Here is a 23,469-nt window from a genome sequence, read left to right on the forward strand (position 1 = left end):
TCCAGCCCTTGAGTGAACGGCCCCTACAGGGATCGAACCCGCGAGCTTGCTGTTATTAGCACCATGCTCCAATCATTTTTAACCTACACCACTGGTCTGTGTCACAAAAATTGAGATTTCCCAATCTACCCTCGAGAACATCTGCTTTGCAGATGAGGAAAACAATTCTACGCACAGAGTTTTTTTGGGTTTTTTTCTGAATCATTTCGGCACCACGGGCTTCAGTGCTGCACTCGGCTGTACACGGCAGTGCTCGCTCCCTCCAGGGGGGCTCAGCGCGATTCCCGAAGCTGTTTCTGGATCCCGTACGGCGGCCCCTCGGCTAGCCGCCGCCGCTGCCCCGCACGCCGGGGCGGTGGCGGCTGCCGCGCTCCCGCCCCGCCGCGTCACTGCCGGAGCGGCCCAACATGGAGCCCGGCGGCGGCGGGGACGCGCTCCCGAGGCTGCGGCGCCCGGGGCGGCGCGGGCCGGAGCCCCGGGACCCGCAGCAGCCGGAGCCGCCTGCTCAGGGCGGCGGAACGGCCGGTGGGTGGTGCCGGGGCGCGGGGAGCGGTGCCGGGCCCCGCCGGGCGGGCGCCGGGACGGCAGCAGGGCCGCCTCGGGTGGAGCGGCCCCGCTGCCCTCAGGTGTCCGCTCCTGACTGCGAGCTGGGCGTGGGGATGCGAGGGGCTGGCGGCCGCCGACTGCCTGATGCGGATGAAATACTCGAATGCTCCGGGCCCAAGCTCCAGTAGGATGAGGAGGAATCAAGAAATGAAAAATAAAGCTGCCTGTTAAGCTCCAGCAGAGCTGTGGGTACGCTCGGCTGGTGGCGGTGCCTGTGGAGGAATCGGCACATGTGGCGCTGCTGAAGGCACGGGGGCCACCAGGAACTCTTGGTGATAAACTGACACCTTTTTGTGACAGTGTGTATAAACACTGTCTTACGTGGTTACTGTCGTGCACAAAAATGGCTTTCTCATCTCCTTTCTCTCTCTAAAACAGTACACGGTAATGAGGGGAAAAAGAGAAGGTGGTTTCCTGCACAATGATAGTTGCAGTTTACCTGATGAAAGTGTGTAGTGTAAGTCCAGCTAGCTCCTGAAACTGCAGCTGAGAATTTGTTGAGAGCAAGAAAATTATGCCTGCAATAGTTTTGCAAATACTAAAATTCATAAGGGTAGAAATAAATTAGTAATTGGAAGTAACAACCTGAAATTCTATATACTAGATTAATAAAAATTATTTAATAAAACCAGGGCTTTTTAATTACTTAAACAACCCTTACAAAATCTAGTCAGCTCTTTCCTAAATAGATGCACAGATATGGTATTGTGCTGATTGTTACTGCTTTATCCTTTTATCAAAGGATACTTTGCTTAGTCTGTTTCATTTCAGTAAATGTTCAGAGTTCTTTAGAATATTTGTAGCACAAAGTGTATTATAATGAGTAGAATAATCTCCCAAGATAAATGAATTAAAAAGATAAAGTATCATGCTTTATGTAACTATAATCATACTTCATTTAATGACTGGCTTTACTGCTATAATTATGTTCTTCTTTACAGAAGAGTCTACAGCTGTAGAGAAGACGATGAGGCCTCTTAACAGACTGAATATTCATTCTGCATTCTGGATTTTGGCATCAATAGCTGTGACATACTACTTTGATTTTTTAAAAAATATTAAAGAGACTATGCAAGCAGATAGGTAAGGTATCTTTTCTTACAAAAAAGGTTTGTTTTAGTCCTATAATCATACTCAGTTTGTTACATCTGGTCTCTGTATTTTAAATCATGCATGAACAAGATCTGCAGTAGGAACAGAGAAACCTGTGAGTGTTCAGCCTGGAGAAGAGAAGGCTCAGAGGCATTTTGTCAACACATGTAAATATCTGAAGGAAGGGTGTAAAGCAGACAGAGCCAGGCTCTTTCCAGTGGTGTCCAGGACAGGACCAGAGGCAGAGGGCACAAACTGAAATGGAGGAGGCTCCCTCTGAAGATCAGGAAACACTTTTTTACTGTGGGGGTGTCTGAGCACTGAATGGGTTGCCCAGGTAGGTTGTTCAGTCTCCATCTTTGAGATATTCAAAAGCCATCTTGACATGATTCTGGGCAACTGGCAGTAGCTGAGCTTGCTTGAGCAGGGAGGTTGGACCAGATGACCACCTAAGCTGATATTATTGAACTAATTTTAAAGTAAATACAGTGCTTAAAATTTGCTACAACTGTTTTTATCTCTATAAACTCTACTGAGCCATCTTTGTACGTGCAAAGTTTGCTCTGATACCAGACATTTTAATACTGTACCTTCAAGTTTTCATTTAAGTCCAAGAAATAGCTGCCTGTTTTGTTGGAAGTACTTACGTTTTGATTTTATTTTTTTATAACAAACCCCCTGAAATTCATCCTTAGAGGTCAAAGAGAAGTTCATTTCTCTAGAAGATCTGTAGATGATTTTGAGTAGGTCAGCAAAAGATTAGTGAAATAATTTCTGTGGAGTAATTTTTATTTCTAGTCTATTTCTTTTCTGTTAAATTATTTGCAATGGGATTGATGTGTGTTAAATGCTTTTAGATAGCTTCATCTAGAAGTGCTTTTAAAACACATTGCTGTTGTCATTGTTATATAAGTATATGGAAGCTGCACAGGGCTCTGTGCTGGGAGGTTCTCTGGAGCTGCTCTCCCAGGCTAGTTATACCCTTCATACACCTGAAAGTAAAACCAGTGACTCCAAGGTGTAATCAGAATTTGGGGTCAGGACCCTGTCTTCCTGCACTGCTTGTGAAGGTAGGCCATGGCTACAGTTATCTTAGTGCAGGATTCTCCAATGGTAGTAAATTTCAAAGTAGCATATTATGTTTGCTGTACCATTCCAGAGCACATGGTACCGGAGCAGGAAGATCCTTGATTACCCTTTGTAATTTAGTAATCAAGTTATGGTCAGAATTCATTTTTCCAAATTTTTATTTGTTAATACACCTTTTGATAAGATTTTATTAAAGTGCATCTTCCTCCTAAGTTGCCTTATCTGAACTAGTCTTGAAGTGTATCCTCAAAGAGGCTCAAAAGTGTGTCTCCCTAAATAATCACATACCCTGTGTTTTTATGATTCTGAGTTTAAAATTCTGGATTTCTCCATGGTTTTCTTCAGCAGTTATAGAGAATAATATTCATGCTTCTTGTTAAATTTGAGAGTTCCCAAACTGAAACCATGTTAAAGCTTTCTGCAGCATTTCTGTTGCACGAAGATCACCAGTCTAATTTATAGTGAAAAGCACAGTTGGAGTGAAGCCTATTTTATTTAATTAGTGACAAAGTGGTTTTGGTGTGGTGCTATAGTAGATTCCTGACAAGATCTGTCACACTGAATTTCCAAAATACTTGAGGAGACAATATATGAAAGGAATGTTTCATTGCAAAATTAAACTCAGTTTAAGAGCTTTTAAGGGCAAGAAGTGTTTTGTAAGATTAATTTAAGGTAAAACCTACAGGAACTCTAGGCCACAATCAGTGTTTTTAACAGATATTGCTTGTTCTGTTTGTCGACTGGAGTAAAGATTACTGTGCAAACTGCAGTGTGACTGTGCTAAACATGGTTTAATGTGCTTTTCTTCCCACAGCTGGTGGCTTTCCTGTGGCACTTGTTTATTGGCTGTATGTTTGTGTGTTGCCTTTTACTGCATACTGTATCTTGAGTGGTACTGTGGAATTCAGGACTATGATGAACAGTACCCTGCACTGATTCCTATCACAACAGCTACCTTCATAGCAGCAGCAATTTGGTGAGTTCAAACACTGTGCAAACTTCTGCTAAACCTGTGCAAGTCTGTGTGCTAATGGGCTCATTTTATAAGTATAATTTCTGATAAGAAATTCTGTAATGAAATTCTCTATGTAATTCTGCTATGTGTATTGGTGACAATACCCATTCTGTGTAGCAGAATTTCTTGCGCTTTCAACTTTCATCCACAAAGCAAGAGTTGCAACAGTCGAAACTATTTTGTGTACTTGGAGATGTACTGGATCTTTTCTGTCTTGAAAATTTAGGGGTAAACTGAAGTTATCTTTGTTAGTGTAAATTTCTCACCTCTGGCAACTACTTGTGCAGTTTACAAATTAAGGCAAAGGTGCAGTCTGTCTATCTGACAAAAAATTCAGTTCAATCAGTTTCTGTCAGAGTTCTTCACTGTCCAACAATCTACAAGTAGCAAGCATACACAAAATGTTAGACTTCTGACTATTGCCATATGAGCTTTAAGGGTTTATATTTTGTCTGAGAATGGTACTTTTAGTAAGAGTTGCTTTACTTATGAGATTGTATGAGAACTGAGCAAATGTGAATGAAGAAAATTACATTGTACCAGTTAATTTATTTGCTTTCTGCATGAAAATTGATTTCCTCTTGTTTAACTGTTGTATCAGAGTATCAGTCAGTATTGGTTGGGGAAAAAAAGGAAGATTGAAGAAAATAAAGGTTCCCTATGGTTTATAATTAGTCAAATCTGTAATTCTTGTAAGTCAGTTGTAAAATAAGTTGGTTTTCCCCTTGTCTCTTCAGTTAACTGAAATCTGTCAGGATTAAAGTTCAGATTAAGGCTTCTCTCAGCTGCCATGTATGCCCATCGAAAAATCAAAGAGTAGGTCATTTTCAGGGGCTTCAGATACAGATTTTCTGAAAGTAAAAGGTATCTTAACCCTTTACCCTCGATGTGTTTTTGCTTTCAGAAACAAAGAAGTAAATTTCCAAGTTAAGTAATTTAAATCTTATTTCTTCTTTTGATGTGTTTCCTTTGTATACCTGGTGTTTCTGTAATGTGACAACTGAACTTACCGAATACTTTCTGTTTTTATTCCCAGTTTCAATGTTGCCTTGTGGCCTGTCTGGTCATTTTTGACACCTGTGTTGCTCTTCATTCAGTTCATGGGTGTTGTGATGCTTGTGTCACTCCTGGGATAAGCCCTTCAGGTAAATAATTTATTTTTTTAAGCACATAAAAGTATTTATCCTGTTGTGGGAACTGCTTTGTTAGACATTTAAGGACTGGGAGGCTGTTTAGGGGTCCCTTCTCTATGTTTTGTGGACATTCTTCAAATTGTGACATTTTGTGGCATATAGAGTTAACAGATAACATGCAATTATCGAAAGGGGAAGAATATCCTTTCCACTTCTCTAAAACTCCATTCTAGACATTGAAAAGAAACACTAATGACAGTGGATGGTTTGGGGATGTATAGGCCAAAGCTCTGCAGCTTTTACCTAGACTGGGAGAACTTCTTAGTAAAGCTGTCTGACCTGATAGTAAAGGGGAGAAGATATCAACATCTATGGACAAAGGCCTTCTCCATTTTTAAAATTAAAAAATCTTTGTCATGTCTTTGTCTTCAAGTGTGCTGTTTTCATTTTCTATGATGCACAGCCCAGATCAACCTGCTGTGTGGAAAATTGCCAGATAGGAGAAGTTATTTGTTCTTTCTAAAAAGAACTTTTCAAAGGCCAACCCATCTGTTTTGTTGACTTGAAAAAAGCATTCTCAATAACTGCCACATCTTTTGTTAGGATATACTTATCAAATGAATCCAGTGAAATGTAAAAAACTAAGGAAGACACCAAATACAGCTCAGTAAATAAGGTAAAGGATGTCCCCTGTATCACAGGGGTCTCATATCATCCAGGGCAGCTTGTCCTTCAGCAGGTCTTGTTTGTTGTACTTCTCAAGGGAATGAGGAGGAAGCCTGTCTGGCTTTGCTTGCCACTTTCTAGTGAGGAGATCCCTCAGCATTTTTAGGAGTGCAGCAAAAAGAAGACTGTACTGGATTGCTGGATTTAGAGTGTAGCCTCTTGTACTGACAAAGTTGTAGGCAAAAAGTGTTTAATGTCTGGGATGGTGAAATTCAGTTTTGTTTTCTTTTAATAATAAACTGAACCACTGTTGCGTTTTCCCCTCTGTTTTTGAGATATCAAGAAACCTGATTTTTAAGGAGATAATTAACTTCTACTCTGACGAAGACTTCTGAAAACTACAATACTTAATTCAAAACCTCTTTACTGGGGCAAAATGTTGAGTCACACTTGCTGATACAAACATGTCCATGTTTGTTGGATCTATCATTAGCCATGTTCTGTCTCTGCACTTGCAGAATGTGGGGAAATTCTGTATTAGGTCAAATAATTATTTGCCTAACAATTAGGGACAAGTTATTACTTGGTGTTCCAAAATCATGAATTCATTTATGATACAGCTTGTGCAGTATATAGAACATTCAAAGATTTTTGTTAAATTTATTTTTTTTCTTTTCTTTCAGCTTCATGTGAAGGACTCAAGTAGCTGTAATCCTGCAAAGTGTATGTCACTTTTGTTACATTCCAGTACTTCTGTTGTTTCTAATACTGCCTGTTTGCTCTAACTAATATAGTAATTCTTACTCTACTTGATTTATAAATCAGTGGACATAGGAAAAGCAACTGATTAGTCAATAATTGGAAGATAAATATATTGTACATCTCTTAGTAACATGAAGCCTTTCATTTTGTAATGCTTTGTAAAGCTTCTATTTATATTTGAGTATTAAGCACATGGGTAATAAGTAATAGCACCATGGAATAGTTAGTTTTGAAAGAGACCTTTAAATATTATCTCTGGGAGCCTCAGAGGTTACCTACTCAAACTTCCTGCTCAAATCATGTTGTTTGATTTGGAAGTAAGTGATACTTCAATCAAGTGTTGTGGGGTTTTTAATACTATATTCTTTCCATTTGAATTGACAGGTAAAATACTGTTATCTGGAACCTGTGTTTGTACTTGTAAACTTACTTACAGGAGACATTTCTTGATCTCTTAAATTTCTGCTGTTATATGTGTTACCATGTAGGAAATACTTTATTATCTAATGTCTTGAATTCATATCTGCTAGTGTTTAAAAAAAGTATTGATAGGGGTAAGGGAAAGTTGGTTGACATTTGGCAGTGCCATCAATTAAATAAATAAATTCTACTATGTGCTCATACAGTTTGTCCACAGCCAAAGGTGAATGATCAAGCTGTGAATAACCAGCAATACAATGAACAATATTAACACTACACAAGAGATTTGGAGCACACATTAAATTCTTTTGATGTATGTACTGTTTTTCAGTATTCAGGTTGTTTTTTCTTCGTAAATCAAATTTTCATCCTTAGCAGTGCCTGTTAATGAAGTTGCCATTTTCCTTACTCAGCAATGAAGAGGCTGATATTAATTTAAAAGCTACTAGTTATTCTCAGTTGGGAAAATAAAATAGCATTTTATTTTTATTAAGTGTCTGTTCATGTTGACTGAGATACTTAACTGTCTGAAGACCTGGGCACCATCTGGTTGCTAGACCACTTTGTGTAGGTCCTTGTGTAAGTACTTTTCCATGCATGCCTTTTGGAAAATAGGAGAATGTAGAACTTGGGTATTGAAACCTGTTAAAATCTACTCCTTGTGAGTGTTGCTTGAAGTCTGGACTGCCAAAGGATACTGTGTTCTTCACTCTGACTTCCAAAGCCACACCACTGCTGAACACATGGAATGTTTAGTGATGACAGAGAATACACATTGTCTTTGGTTGTTACTGTTCCATTAATGAAAAAATTTGGGACCTAATAGTATGTAATACAAAGGATCAGACAAACCAAAATAAAGTGCATTCAGCACTACTTGAAGTAGTTTGTAGGATAAGTTAAGAGCTAAATTTGTTTAAATGTAATATTTAAGTTTGCCAAAACCAGTCATGCTTCACATCTTTAAAGTGCAAGTTGCTTATCTTCAGGTCGTCAATTTTAAAAAGGTTTTAACAATTTTATGTCTGCATACACAGGTACATTTGAGTAACTTTCTTTATTATAATATTTAAAATGCAGTATTGCTCAGGGATGGTTCTTACAGCTGTATTTTTATTTGTCAGCTATATAATTGCTCTAAGTGTTTTAACTTGCCTTGTAATCTGAATTAAAATTACTATCTGCTACATGATTTTTCAAATTCATTCTTCTGAACATCTTAATAAACTTTGTATAAAAGTGATCAATAGTTGTTCAATATTTAATTGTTTAACCATCTAATTACACTTTCTTGGAGACTTCCACCCCATCTCATTGCTTTTTCTATAAAATAGATGTTCGTGTAGATTTTAAATACTATACTTGACTTAGAGTACCTTTGTCTTTCATGCCCCTTCAGCTGGGTTTATTGTAGATGTAATAACACTCTGTTCACCTCTGGAGAGCTGTTTGCCTTCAGACTACTTTGATGTCTTTCTGAGAATCCCAGGTAGAAATGCTCATTGTACAAAGTCTTTCAGTAACAGATCTGAGTATCCAACACAATACTCATTCATTTACGTGCTCAAAAGGAAGTAGTGGCAAATCTGGTAAGAATATAAAACAATGCTTGTTTTAATTGTTGCAACCTGACACAATGCTGCTTCCACTTGTGTGAACTCCTTGCTTTTGTTATTTTCCTTACCACCAAAAAAAGAATTTAGGGCAAGGGAGTAGAAAGAGATAGCATAATAATTCCTTGAAAAAAAATGATGCAATTGAAATCCTCATCTCTACTAAAGCTTGAATATATTCTCTTGGTACAGACCACCATAGGTATCTTCTGTATCTATTTACATTATTTCATTTCAGGATGCGAATGTATACCAGCACCAAAGAGCTTTCCATTGCAGGTGACAAGGGATGCTCTTGGATAATTTGAAGTAAAATAGTCCATGCAGTGAAGATTATTTATGACAGTTAAGCATAGAAGCTCTCTAAAATGGAAACATCTTCCTCAGTTGTTCTTTAAAGGTTACATTATATGAGATAGAAGTAGGATTTGACAATTCCACAATGCCACTTCTGATAACAATGGATATAGCTGTGAGCTAGAAGTGGTTGAAGCCTGTTTGACTAGTTATGCTTTTGATTTAACAGGCCAGACAGAAACATAGGGATGCACTTCCTGTTAAGTGCATTCCTCAGAAGGAAAATTTGCAGATGGTTTAAAATACCTGTTCCTTGAGAACAGGATGAAATGAGTAAAGGACAGGAACTACTTCTTTATGTTTACCTAAATAGGTGATTGTCCAGAATTCAGTCATTCCACCTTTCTGCCATTTTGTTTTTCTTCCCTGTTCTTTAAGAGGCTTGTGAACCCCAGACAATTAAGTTCAAAAGTGTCCTTTGTTATATGACAAAAACCCCTCTTAATTTCTGGCTTCAGAAGAGAAAAAGCTTAAAATTACTCCTTTGTCAGAGGAAGTGGAGTAAAATAGACACTGTATTTTCAATATATCTTTTTTCTTGTTATTGTAGTTGAATTAGTGGCTTAACTTCATGCGAAGTGTGGGTCACTCACTGTAAAAACCAATGTTTTGGGTAATGAATATACAACCAACAGGTACAGAGCAAAAATGTAAGATCCACTTTGCCAGAACAAGGACCAATCTGTCTTGGTGTTTAGCCTCCAAGCTATGCTTGGCATCTAAATACCTAAAGTTAAGAGAACTCATTTTAAGTAGAAAAGAGTAAATATAAATATTGGGAAAATGAATATGTAAGAAGGGGACTAAATTCTGCAGAAGGTTTTGCTACTTTGAGCTCAGTAGTTGCTTCTCCAGCTAACAAATCCTATAGTACTGTGTTGTCAGAATGGGACTTTCTTAAAAAACCAAGGTAAATTACCACTTTTGAAAGGTCTAGAGAATTCCTGAAAAACGAGGTTCTGTCCTACCAGTGGAAGTACCGATTGCTCAGAAGAAGATGGCCTGTGGAGCCCAGAGCGTGAAGCACGTGTGTCATCCCTCTGCCTGCCCTGCGCAGGAGCTCCATCAGCAGCTGGCGGCTGCAGGGCTGCAGGGCAGGCTCCAGCCTCACCAGCTGCCAGGTTCTGGCCGTTCCTCAGCTTTCCAGCCGTCGGGCCGGGGGTTTGTTCAACACGCGGTGTCTTTTGCATTTTCCTGCCCAGGGAATGTGTTACACCGCACGGGTGTCCCAACACGGACCATGTCACCAAAGGCAGCCGGGCAGAGCTGGCTCCGAGCTAACCCTCGTCCCAATCACTTCTCCTCACCCTGGTCCGGACCCCAGCTGTTGTCAGTCTCAGGGAAGAATGTCCCGCAAAAACCTCGGCAGCCGGGGACCCCCGCCCGCGGGCAGGGCACGGCCAGGGCCGGCGGTCCCGCTCCGCCCCCGCCGCGATGGGGGACGGGCCAGCAGCGCCCTCGGGGCTCCCCGGGGAAAGCGGGGCCGCCTGCTTGGAGCACCTGGCCGGCGGCGTGGGAGATGGAGCAAGCCGCCGGGTGCCCCGCGGTGGGCGGCAGCTACCCGCAGAAAAACGCCGAGATCCTCAGCAGCCAGTACGGCATCAACCTCTTCCTGGCCGGGCTGCTGCTCACCTTCGCCTGGGCTGTGCATGCTGTGGGCATCAGCAAGAGCCACCTGCTCTCCTACCTCATCACGCTGATGCTCATCCAGCTGCTGTGGATGCTGTGGTACCTCTGCAGGAGCTGCACGCAGAGGAGGCTGATCCGGGATAAGGACACACACGCCGGAGCCCGCTGGCTGAAGTGTAAGTACGGGCGGATGGCACAGAGTGGTACTGCACAAGGGACATCTGTGCCATCACCTGTGTCTGCTGCCTCTTTGTTACCTCTCCATCCCTACCGGGAGGCATCCTGGTATTTGCAAACTGAATGAACATGCAGTGCACTCTAAAGTAAATATATGCATAAGCTGAACATACTAGAAGATTGTATTGGGAAGCTGTTTGTTAAACATCCTCACTTTCCAACCTACCATTTATAGTGCTGAAAGCTCCAGCACCTTTCTTCCTTACCAGGCTGGTTTGGTAAAACTTGGAAAATGAAATATAGCTAGTGGAAGAGGCAGTTTTGTTGGTGTCTTGCAGCTCTTTTGGAGGAATTATCACCTTTTCCACATGGCATAATGCAATTTACTTTATGGTAGTACCAGTCAGAAAGGTCCTGAAGCTCTGTCTATACCAACATGTATCAGAGATTCGTGTTTATATGTGTACAGTGATGCTTCTGAAACATCTAGAGTTAGAAGAGGACAAAATCCCTGGCCAGATTGGTTTGTCATCAGTACATAAAACAGTTAAACAAGGAATCTAAACTGAGCATTTGCTTTTAGAAAAAGTATACAAGTTTCTGAAGGTAGTGGTGGGGCGTGCTAGCCCTTATCTGCAGTCAGCTGTGTACCAGTGAGGATACAAATGTGTATTGAGAGAAGGTGTTTGGGCAGCACATCACAGAATTGTAGTGACAGGAATCTGTGTTTTCAGGTATCAAGGAAAAGAAACAGCCTATCAGTGCTTGTGCAATAATATGCAATCCCAGTTCTACCAGCCTCTTCCAATCTCAATGCTGTGAATGATAGATTGGAAAGTATTTAAGTGGAATGTTATGACAGATTTCCCCTAAAATGTTTTCTACCTACTAAGAATGAGACAACAGCTAATTTTCACAGCAGCTAATTAAACATCTAAATGAAAATTCCAAGAACACCTGACACCTGATTATTTTGAAAAGTAAGGTTGTGCTGTGGAAATGTAGTTCTCAATCTCAGTACTTGTGTATAATTTATTTTCTTCACAACTATTAACATTTGTGTTTGAATTGCTGACAGAAAACTTATTTTCTTTTAATGTCTAATGTACAGCCATGGTCTGTAGACTCTTTCCTGAAATGTATGGGGTTCACATACCAACTGTGGAATTGTTCCTCTTGATTATTTACTATTTTTCAAGGCAATATTAATCTCTCAGGTATTTTTCATTTATTCACTCATGTGGCTTACAATCTCCTGAAATTCATGCAAAGCTTAATTTGATCCTACCTTGGGCCAAGCTAAACTTTTGTTACTCAGAGAGTAGCTTTCCCCTCCTAAATATGGAATAAATACTGCCTAGCATGGGTAAGTACAGCAGGATCCCCCACCCTCTTTTTTTTGGCGCTGCATTCACAGCATTTCGTTTGTCCTACAGAATATAAGGAGTCACAGAAACTTAGAAATAAGATCCTAGATTGAACTACTGGGTTACCATATCCATTTCTTTTACCAGCACAGGATGGCTCTTTGTACTGGCTTCTCAAGTACTGTGGGTTCCATGGCTTCTCTTAGGCTGCAATTCAACAAATTTGCCCTTAGGGAATGACCTACACTTTCCTATTCTTGGGAGTTTCTTGTAGTTACAACAGTCGGTACAATTCCTTTATCCTCTATTGGTAAAAGAAAACTGATTTGAGCTAAGGAAAAACTCAGGTGGCAATTCCTCTGCCAAGATCCCCCTTGCCCTCCTCTTTATCAGTGCTTTTGTCATAGAAATCTTTTACCTGAAAGATCAAAAGTCCAAAAAGGAAAGGGGAGGATGGAGTGGGACAGACATATTTTGTTTGGGTTTTTCCACTGAAAGCTTTCTGCAATTTTTTTACTAGCTCTATCAGCTACTTTTGAAGAACATCTCTTTGCTGTAATTGTGAGAGTAAATGTCTTTGTATTAAACAGTATAAAACAAGTGTATTTTCATTAATCTTTTCAAACTGTGAATATCATTTTAGTAAAAGTGGTGGCAGTTGCCTGCTTAGACCGTTTTGCTCTGACAAATGTTGAAATGGAACGATTCAACAAAAACCTCCTGTAACCAAGTCCTTGTACATGTTTAGCAACACTTGAAGGACAGATGATCAGTTTGCAAGAGCTGCTCACAGGAAGGTTTCCTTGAGCCTTTCTGCACCAAGGTGTCAATTGTGTGAACCCTTGAGCTTGGTTCTCTTCCCACCTGTGTGGTTGACCAAGAACCACTCCTGGAGTCTCAGTGTGGGAAAAGTTGGTGGCAGAGCTGTGTCTTTAACACAACACAGTTATCCTGACCCAAATTACCACAGGGAACCTTAGGAAGCCTTTCCTTGACTCATTCCAAATGTTATTCCCCTAAGTATGCTCTCCTGCAAGGAAAAGCTCTCTGACCACTTTTTGGGAAAGTGAAGTGAGCCAGAGAACTCAAAATGAAAATCAGTTGGCTTCACAAACAGCTTTATTTTATCACATTCTTTAGCAGCACAGTTTCTGTTTAAAGCATTGACAACTGGTCAATTTAAAAGCTCTTGACAGACTTCAACTTGTATCTTTTTACTAACTGCATACAATTGCCAATTATTTGAACAATATTTTAAAGTGAGAGTGGTATTTTTGCAACTGTATCATTATGTTTTTCTGATCTTCTTGATGGTTACTAGCAAGAAATGTGCCAGCACTTAGCAATATTGAAAATCCTATCATTGATCCCTTAAGACACAGAAGTTTCAATGAATATTTGAAAGGAAAAAAAATAATGAAACAGTGCTCCATGGCACTAATTCCACATTTCTTACCATTTTAAATGAAAATAATTAAGTGGTGGAATTATCTTCCTTGAAATTACTGCCGTCCATTTAGTATTAGTACATACTACAGAAGTTTCTATCACAAAAAGTTGTCAAAAAACCTATTAACATACCATATGCATGGCCATTATGGTTGTGCTTTTCTTTTTGACTAAGAAAATTAGTACAATAATTCCCTTTTGAAACCCATAAATAAGCATGTTGGACACTTTGTATACACTTGTAGTGTGGCCACCTGGATGATTGCAGAAATATCTAAATACCATTTAAATAAATGAAACAATCTAAAATTAAGAGTCATATAAATTCTTCTAATCCTTGGAGGTCAGTAGTCTATAAACTTTTTGCTTCAGAAGATAGCTTTTGCCTTCTTATTGAAACAATCATAACACATGTGAAATGGACTCATTTCAGACAAATGGGCTGTTTCCTGCATACTTCCTAAATAAACCATAAATTACAAAATCAATCTTAGAATGATTCAGAAAGGAAGGGACTTCTGAAATTCATCTAGTCTAACACCTTGCTCAGAGCATGTCTAATTACCTCAGGCAGAGTGATTTATAATCAGTTATATTTATAATTATATCATCAGAACTAGAAATTCTAATTTATTTCATAATTAACATTCTTTAGATAAGGCAAGAAACATATAATTTGAGCTCAGGAGTAGCCTATGATTTTGTATTTTATGATACCATTTAGTTTTATACACAAAAAAAATGGCACCTCTATTTAAAAACTTGGGCTCCAGTCCTGTTACATGTGTTAGAATACAAATTAGCTGACCTAAGAAGCATAAATTTTAAAAAACTGTATGGGATTATACACAGGTATGAAGTGCAGAGCTGAGGTTTTAGATTTTGCAATATATAAGCAAAAGTTTTGAGCTCTTGGTAGAAATTACACTCAATCAGTAAATTTACAGTGTTTTTATTATAGAGAGATTGTAAAGCAGAAGCATAAAATCCTACTGGAATTCATACCCTTGTGCTTAAAAAGGTTTCTGAAGCCTATTTTTGTTAATTTTTAAAGAGTCAATGAAAAAATAAACAAAATTACAGTGTGTTTATATAATTTGTACTTATTTTTTATCAATGCAACTTTGAGAATAAAGTTGCATTGATAAAAATTAAAAAACCTGATTAATGTACTGGGCAGAGGCTGTCACAAATTAGAGGCACTTATATCATAGAGTCAATTATCTTCTTGAGCATTGATCTAATCTTTTAATTTAGTGTTACTTTTTTACTACCACATGTCAAGTGGAACACATGGTACTTATAGGGAAGTTAGGTTGTGGCCCCATATAAAACATAAATATTCATCCAAGTCAACACTAGTGATGTCATTTACTCTGTAAAGAATTGTAAAGATTAAGTTAGTGATGTTGGTTTATATTATGATGTCTGGTTAAGGTCCATGGATAAGACTTTTATCTAGTCTTCATTCAAATAAGTCCAGATGAAATCCAGTGAAAACTTTCTTGAAAAAAAGCCTAATAAAGGAAAAAAAAACCCCACCCAAGCACAAAAAAACCCTCAAAACAAACAAAACCAAGGTTTGGTTCAGTAATCTTGTAGCCCATTATACTTTGTCGTACAGGTACAAACCCAATAATAGCAGCAACAAAAAATGAACAAAGGGAAATGTATTTCAAAGTTCTTTAGGGTATTTAGAGTGATATGTTAGGATATTTTTGTGTGTGTGTGAACTACTGAATGTGAGATAATTTCAGTGAGACACTGAAATTAAATCTTTGGTTCCTTTTCTAGGAGAACAAACCCTACAGCTCGTTGTGGTCTCTGAGTTACAGTGTGACTCCCCAGCCATGGGGAGGGCACACCAGGTGATTGTGTTAATTCCCACTGCGCAGGAGTTGGGCTGGGGGATGTGAGGTGATTGTTCACTCCCCAGGAGTGCCCAGTTTGCTGTGGGGCTGCTGAGGGCAGTAATTCCTGCTCTCTAAGGCTGCTTCAGTGCCACTGTCCCTGGGAGCCTGTTGCTCAGAGCTGGGCACTCTGCCAGGGGCTGGATGTCCTGGGCAGTGCTGGGCTGGCAACTCCTCCCGTGACCATGCAGGGGCTGTCCAGGGGTGACCCTGCTTCATGTACTGGGCAGAGGCTGTCACAAATTAGAGGCACTTATTTCATAGAGTCAATTATCTTCTTGAGCATTGATCTAATCTTATTTCCCTAAACAAGCACACAGATATTGATCAGCTTTCATTCCCCCAAAGAGATTTTTGTATATTTTACACATAGTCCCTAGACACTATAACTATACATAACATTTTCTAATATCTTTTTCGTTTGTAGGTGGGATTACATTATTTGCAGTGATAACTTTAATTCTGGATTCCTTTAAAATTGGATATTATATTGATTTTTCAAACTGTTTATCACCAACTGAAGGCATTTTTCCTGTTACACATGCTGTTCATACCATCTTACAGGTAAAAGTCACTGATTGCACTTTTGTATTAGTCTTTGTTTCTTTTCAAAAATATGTTATCTTGTCATCAGTGGACTTAACACTAATTTGATTTCTAAGCATATCACAGAATACTTTTGAGGACCAGATTCTTTTGCATGTATAGTAAATTCAAGATTTGCAACCTGAAGTTGCTTAGCCATAAAATTGATGGGTTTCAAACATGGGTTTGAAAAAAAGGATAATAAAAAAACGTTCTCCTGTAGTTGAAGTTACGTGGCCTTTTTGTTTAGTTGACATTACATACAGAATTTTCAGAATTTTCAGGCTGAAATGAGTATTTTGGCTAAAGACAATTCCCTTGTTTATATATGTAGGACTTGCCACACAAGTTCAATTCAATCTGTCTAACCTGATGTTCCTTTGTGGTTAGAGGCATAGGCCTGGTAAGTTAAAGGGGACAAAACCCTTCCTAGCTGGTTCTAAAACACTTGCACAACTTTCCTGAAACAAATGAACATGGATTTTCCTTCTAGAAGCATTTGGTTGTTCTTATCAGTGGCTGCACAATAGCAAACATAGTGACTCCTGTGAAATATTCCAGCTGCCTGTTTGTTACAAGGCTTTGGGTCTAGAGTGTGTGGTGATGCTCCAAAGCTGATTGTTTCTCCCATTAACTCCTCTGAACCCCTGTCAGCAGGTTTGTAGGGAAGAAGGAAAGAAAAAGCCACTCACCTGAGATACTCAATCATAGCCAGGCATTGTTATGAATTTTCCAAGGGGTTTATGTCATTCAGAAAGAAATATTTTCCTAGCAGTTGTGGTTGCATGTAAATTAGCTTTTGAACAACCTACATTTTTCTGCTTTCTTCAACAGTAAAAAAAAAAAGTGCACTGAGATTTAAACAGTAACTCTCACCCCATCCAGGTTTTTTTTTATGAAATTCTGAGTTGGTTGAAGTCATCTTAGTTTTACATTCTTGTAATATCCACTCTCCATGTCTTGCAACTTCACTCCTTCATCTCTGAAAAACAAACCAATGAAATTAAGCTCTTCTGTATGCTGATCTGAGCACAGCATTTTCCATTACAGCCAGTGACCCAGAGCTGACAAGGTTTCCAGCCACCATGAACTGGAGTGTGGAAGAATGGTGAAAAAAATGCTGAACAAAGGCAACATGAATTCTAATTTAAATTTTACCTCACCCAGTTTCACTGAATTTATAATCTACAGAGCTTAAAATAATGAACACTTGAGTGTTAGCCTGAGAAATCAAAGAAAAAGTTAAATTTAAAAAGTAATGAACCACATACCTCTTACCTAAGACAAATCTCCTTGTGTCTTTGAAACAGTGAATGAAATCACAGCAGAGAACATCCCTAATATGTGTCATCTAAAAACCAAAGCTATTGTTTTCTAATGGATATGTATCAGATTCTGTTGTCATTTACTCAAAGTGAGGCATCCTGGTACATGCCATGAAATGAATATATACATTCTGCACTCATGTATGAGCTAACATGTACCTGCCCTCCCAGGGCAGGCTGTGCATTATGTTCTTCTGCAGGCAGAAGTCCCCTTGAGGCAATGAGTATTCTGTGAGCCAAAAACTGGATTTTACGCATATTTTATTATTTTATGCTTATTTTATTTCTGCACTGAGTTTTCCTATTTCTTCCCGCTATCTTGTGTCTGAACAGTTCTTCAACAGATCTGGTTTCATATCTGCTGTCAGATTTTACTGCATTTATCCCAAGATGGGAAATCGAATATGGCATTAGAGACTAAGGCGATTTCAATTTGATTTCAGTTGAAGCCTACATGAAATATTTTAGTCTTTACATCTGGGATTTTACAGTGACCACTCTTCTCACTGATAAATGCTTCATTAGAGGAATTGTTACTGCTAGGTAGGATAGTTGAGCCATAAAGAACAGCATTTACCTAGCACTGATTGCCTCAGAAACAGTGACTGTGAAGGCATCCTGCAGTAATGGATGCTGTGGAAAAATGGGCTTCCAGTTACTCTGGTTGCTGAAGAAGAACCCAAAGTTTTTATTACTTTTCAGACCATTTCTGGAATACCAAACCAGGCAGGTTTCTAAGAGAACTCTTAGGACTCTCTCTCCTGATAATTCACCAACTGATGAATTCAGTATCCTAGGAACTATTGGGAGTTAACAGACTGTTAGTGTCACCCTAACATCCCTGAGGAACATTGGTATAGCTCTTGAACCTTCCCACACTTGGTTTTGTTTCAGTGGCAATCTCTTTCTGAGGTCTCCATTATGCTGTCACAAACAGAGAGTTCTAATTTTATTCCTCTTTGCCTTGACTTGCTACCTTATTATTGTTATCTCTCTGTTTTGTTCCTTGTTTGAGTTTTCTGCACTATCCTTGAGTGCAGCTGCTGTGTTCTTAATGGGGTTGTCTCTCATGCAGTTAGTACACACTTTTCTCATGCTTCCTGGGAATTTGTATTTTTATTACTCAAGTCTGGCATGCTTTCATCAATCTGTTTCCCTCCATAGAATTTAATATATTTCATAAATTATTCAAACTTAGCATCACCATGCCCTGCAGCAATCATACCTCTATCCACAGCCAGTGGCTTTATTTTGTTTGTCATTGAAATAAAATCTCTTCAGATACAGAAGGAAAATATGTTTTGGTGAGTGATACTTAGACTTACTACTGTTAAGCCACTGATTTTTCATGTAAGAAATCTCAGGTTCTGTGTAAATAACACATGAAATCACGAGCTCTTTCACATGTGTGGAGATGGAGCTGCCTCAATTTGAATCATCAGGAGTTTTAACCATTTGAATGTCTATCTACAGATGCATATTCCTTTCTGAGTGTTACACATGTGCATTAGTGTAACAATATTTCTCTGTATTTCTTCTATTTAGGTGTATTTTCTGTGGTGTCATGCAAAGGATGTTATCCAGTCTTTCAAAACACTTGAAAGGTAAAGTGAATCTGATCCTCATCTGGCATGTTGATAGGTGCAGGTCTGTACAGTGCTTTAACACCAAAGATTTATTGTATGAGAGACAGTGAAAGTATACAGAGATTGATTCTCTTCTTGATTGCATTAAGTAGAAAGAAATTGAAGAGTTAAAGTAGCTCCATTTACCCTTATTTAACCTGCCCTGATATTTGTAATACAAAATAGTGTCAGAATACATATATTTTTCTCATGAGAGAGGAAACTGGCAATATATGATACCACAGAGTCACTTAAGTAGGAAGGATCATGTATGTGTTTTAAGACTATGCACTATATTATGTTTTATTTATTTACCTACTGAAAGGGAACCTGTGTCAGCAACCTGCAGTGAATGCAATGTAGCTGAGGTATTTTATAGTCATTTTATGGAAAGTACCTTTTTAAAACTAGGCCTTAGACTCATAGAATAGTTTGGGTTGGAAGAAACTTTTAAAAGTCATTTAGTCCAACCCCTCTGCAATAAGCAGGGACACCTTTAACTAGCTCAGGTTGCTCAGAGGTCCATCCAACCTGACCTTGAATGTTTCCAGCCCATATTGATGCTGGGGCTTGCACTGACCCAGCTGCAGGACCTTGCACTTGGCCTTTTTTGAACCTCATAAAGTTTGCATAGGGTCACTTGAGCTCATCCAGGTCCTTCTGGCATCCCATCCCTCAGGCATATCAACCACACCTCACAGCTGTGCTAGATGCAGCTGTGCACATGCACTTCGAAACACAACCTCCCTGGTGGTATCCTGCTACCAAATTAGATCTAATGTCTTTTCTAGTTTTAATGTATATTAATCAGTCTGTACGTAGAACATAAGTAAGCAAACATGGTAATTTTTAAAGTACTTATTTGAAGTTATTAATGATCTGACCAGTTTCTATAGGAGGTAAAATAAATTTGCTCAGAAACATCATCCGTGGTGAAGGTTCTCCATTTGTTCTGCTCTCCTCGGTAAGTGTTGAAACCCCATGCTCAGGAAGAGAGTGATTACAAAAGGCTGTGCAATGTAAGCTGGTGCTATCAGCTCTGTTTATAAGTATATTTAAAAAATTTCTAACTGCAAGTTTATCACTGAGAATAGTGTTATATTAAAGAACTGTTTCTTGGTAAAGAAACACGAACAGCCTCAGGTGCAGGAAATCACCTGGCATTGGTAGGTGAAAGGATTGTGCCTAGGAAAAAGATAGATACATGACCTCCTACAAAAAAGGGACTGCTTGGCAACAGAAGACAAATTTTTTTCTGGATTTTATTAGGAAGTTCAGAACCATTAATACATTTCTTTCTCCAATGCCAATGCTGAAATGGCTTGTCAGAGCCCAGGAGCCCCAAAAATGCATGGAGACCTACCCTCATTTGTAATAGTACTTTGAATGGAATAAAGCCCTCTGTTAGCTTCAGCTCTCTCCAGAAGACAAAAATGCATGGGCTAGAAGTAGGAGAAGGTGGTGGTATCTGTGAAGAAAGATCAGACAGAGAATATGAAGAAGCACTGCAGAAGGTTGTGAAATATGGTTTGCAAAAAAATAACCCTGCTCAGATTGTTCAATCACTAACATGAAGCTTGTCCAGCTCAAAGAATAAAACCCATCACATAAGAGAGCATAAGAAACAAGAAAAGCATTCTATTAATAGTTTAATGGATTAGGCCATTTAATATATTGAATTTCTGTAAGGTGTTGGAAGACTGATTTAAGTGACTGCAGAACATCTTTAGAGATTGGTGATGATTTTTTGCACTGACAAATAAATAGTGCCATATAGCTTGTACACAGAAAGTTAATCCATTTAATTTCATTTCACGTATTTAATGAGATACAGTCTGTGAGGATTCCTGCAATAATCACTTTGTTTTGTAGGTTTGGTGTTATCCATTCTGTTTTCACAAATTTGCTCCTGTGGACAAATGGCGTGTTAACAGAGTCAAAACATCAATTAAATGAACATAAGGAAAGACTAATCACACTTGGTTTTGGGAACATAACTATAGGTAAGCAAAAGGCTTGGTGCATTGTGAAATTCCTGCTCTAGCACACTCATACAAAACACTGTCACTGTAGGATTTAGCTGAGTCATTCATGATTATGTCAGCATAGTCATTCCAGGGCACATGGTAATTAGCTGATACTGAAATGTTGTATGATCATTATCATATATGTGAACAAGGTAGTAATTTTCTTCTAAGTACCAAACAAATAGATTTTTTGAGAACATTTCAGGAATAATATCACTGAGGAACACCACTAAGGAACCACTTTATTACTAAATCAGAGTAATAAATTAACATAGCAGTGCTCAAAAGAGAGTTTACTACTTACTAAATTATTGGTAAAAAAAACCAAGTGTGGATAATCTTGCAAATCTTTCCCAGGAGAGTAATCGCATGTAGCCTGTGGTCCTACAGGATTCAGTGGGATGGCTCAAAAGAATCTAAGTTATCCATTAGTGCTGTTTTACAAGACAAAGACTTTGCTCTGGGTGATTTTTTTACTAATGAATCATTTTCTCCATTGGTGAGATCATGCAAGTTGTAGTCAGCAAACTTTTAGAGTAAGGAGGAAATAAAGAAAAAAGTTATTCACTGTGAGGGTGGTAAGTCACTGGAACAGGTTGCTCAGAGAAGCTGTGGATGCTCCATCCCTGGAAATGTTCAAGGAAATGTTCATGAGGCTTTGAGCAACCTGGTCTAGTGGAAGGTTCCCTGCCCTCAGTGGGAGGGGGAGTTTGAAATAGATGATCTTTAAGGTCCCTTCCAACCCAGGCTATTCTATGACAACTGCTGGGGAAACCTTTTCTTAGGTGGGTACCTGGGTGTTGTTTGACTGAAATCTTACCTTTTCTTTTTCATTATTTTATTTGTGTTTTATTTATTCACTTAAAACAAGGAACCTTGGTAATGCATATAACAGATCTCTCCTTCTCTTTTAGTTCTAGATGATCATGCACCTCAATGCAATTGCACAACAACAACTCTCTGCTCAGTATTTTCTCAGGGAATATATTACCTCTATCCCTTTAATATAGAGTACCACATCCTAGCATCCACAATGCTCTATGTCCTGTGGAAGAACATTGGCCGGAAAGTTGAACACCACCAGCAAAACAAAACTCCATTCAAATTCCATGGCATAACTGTTGGAATGATTTTTGGACTAATCGTGTTAACTAGCACAATAGCCATAGTTGTTGTGTATTTAATTCAGATTGGAGGCTCAAAAATCAAAAGTGAGTTAGCACTCACTATGTTTTACTTGCACGCTATCTTCGTGTTGGCTCTCATGTGCACGGCTGGAGTTGTCGCCCTTCTCATCTACAGACTGGAGGATAGATCACTGGATAATTCCAAGAACCCCGCTCGAAAACTGGATGCAGAACTGCTGGTGGGCACAGCTGCAGGGTCCTGGCTGCTCTCCTGGGGCTCAATCCTTGCCATTATCTGTGCCCAAGGTCATCCCAAATACACATGGTATAACCTCCCCTACTCTGTTCTGGTTATTATTGAGAAATATGTTCAGAACCTCTTTATCATTGAATCCATCCACCGTGAGCAGGAGAAGGTGAACGAGGACATTAAAACTCTTCGAATAGTGACCATATCTCGGGGGAGCACTTTGTCCCTCAGCCCCTTGTACAAAGAGATTTACAATGGCAGAGCTGCTCGTGACAGCGGTGACATACCCTGTCTGTTTAAAGGCAGCATCTGTGGGAGAGAAAACGATGGTGCTGGTGTTGCCAGAGAAGAAATGAGTCAGGACAACAGTTTGGTCATGCACTCAGCTTCAGATTTCTCATTTTACAGCAGAAACTCAGTTACTAACAACAAGAGGAGAATTTTGAAGAACATCGCTGCATTTTTATTCCTCTGCAACCTTTCGGTAAGACATTTTGAATGTAGTTCACAAGTTAATACCCAAAAGCTTCCCATCCTTTCAAGTCTGATAAATATATTAAAATTTCATGGTTCTGTAGTTTGTAGGCAGTATATTTTACTTCTGGAAGAAGTGAATATGCTTTTGGGGAACAAAGTTTATTTAAATGAGGAATATGGGAAGTTGCTTTCAGTAATTGTCCAAAAACTGTAGCAACAGCAGAAGCTGAAACCCTTTTCCACCAGTGTGCCCCCATAGTGACAGGGAGGGATTTCTTAGGGACTCCTGAAACCAGTTTGCAGCACGGTGAGTCGCAGTCATTAAGGGCTATTGACTTGTAGGGCTGGTGATTAATACTGGCCTCACGTTCTTTCCCTGCAGCTGTGGATACCACCGGCATTCGGGTGCCGCCCGGAGTATGACAATGGACTGGAAGAAATAGTTTTTGGCTTTGAACCCTGGATAATTGTTGTGAACCTTGCGATGCCTTTTTCTATTTTCTATCGGATGCATTCAGCTGCCTCGCTCTTTGAGGTCAATTGTAAAACATAGATCATATACGGTCCCTCAGTGAACAATTGATTGAATAATTAATTACATAAATAACAGTTGAGGGAGTGGGTGAATGGATAAGTGAATGCAGCAGCTGCTCAATAAATAGAAGATGCAATAATTTTTTTTAAGGAAGGGACAATAGCTAATAGCATGTAATTTTTTTTTCCACGTGTTTTGTTATATATGTGGTGTTATTGTATAAATACACTTTT

The 23,469-nt window shown here is 39.1% G+C and overlaps 2 protein-coding genes across 2 annotated transcripts; both read left to right on the forward strand.

Moving 5' to 3' along the window:
- The first annotated feature begins 402 nt into the window (after positions 1-402).
- On the forward strand, positions 403-7,993 carry TMEM128 (transmembrane protein 128). The gene is made up of 5 exons (XM_030947728.1): positions 403-525; positions 1,548-1,689; positions 3,602-3,763; positions 4,839-4,947; positions 6,285-7,993. Exons 1-4 carry the CDS (start codon positions 408-410, stop codon positions 4,936-4,938), a joined length of 522 nt encoding a protein of 173 aa, XP_030803588.1. The 5' UTR covers positions 403-407; the 3' UTR covers positions 4,939-4,947; positions 6,285-7,993.
- Positions 7,994-10,272: 2,279 nt separating this feature from the next.
- Positions 10,273-23,254, forward strand: OTOP1 (otopetrin 1). Its single transcript, XM_030948067.1, has 6 exons — positions 10,273-10,558; positions 15,713-15,849; positions 18,741-18,799; positions 20,693-20,823; positions 21,762-22,708; positions 23,084-23,254. Exons 1-6 carry the CDS (start codon positions 10,273-10,275, stop codon positions 23,252-23,254), a joined length of 1,731 nt encoding a protein of 576 aa, XP_030803927.1.
- The last annotated feature ends 215 nt before the right edge of the window (positions 23,255-23,469 follow it).

The sequence above is a fragment of the Camarhynchus parvulus genome, chromosome 4 (assembly GCF_901933205.1).
Source record: "Camarhynchus parvulus chromosome 4, STF_HiC, whole genome shotgun sequence".
Lineage (NCBI taxonomy): Eukaryota > Metazoa > Chordata > Aves > Passeriformes > Thraupidae > Camarhynchus > Camarhynchus parvulus.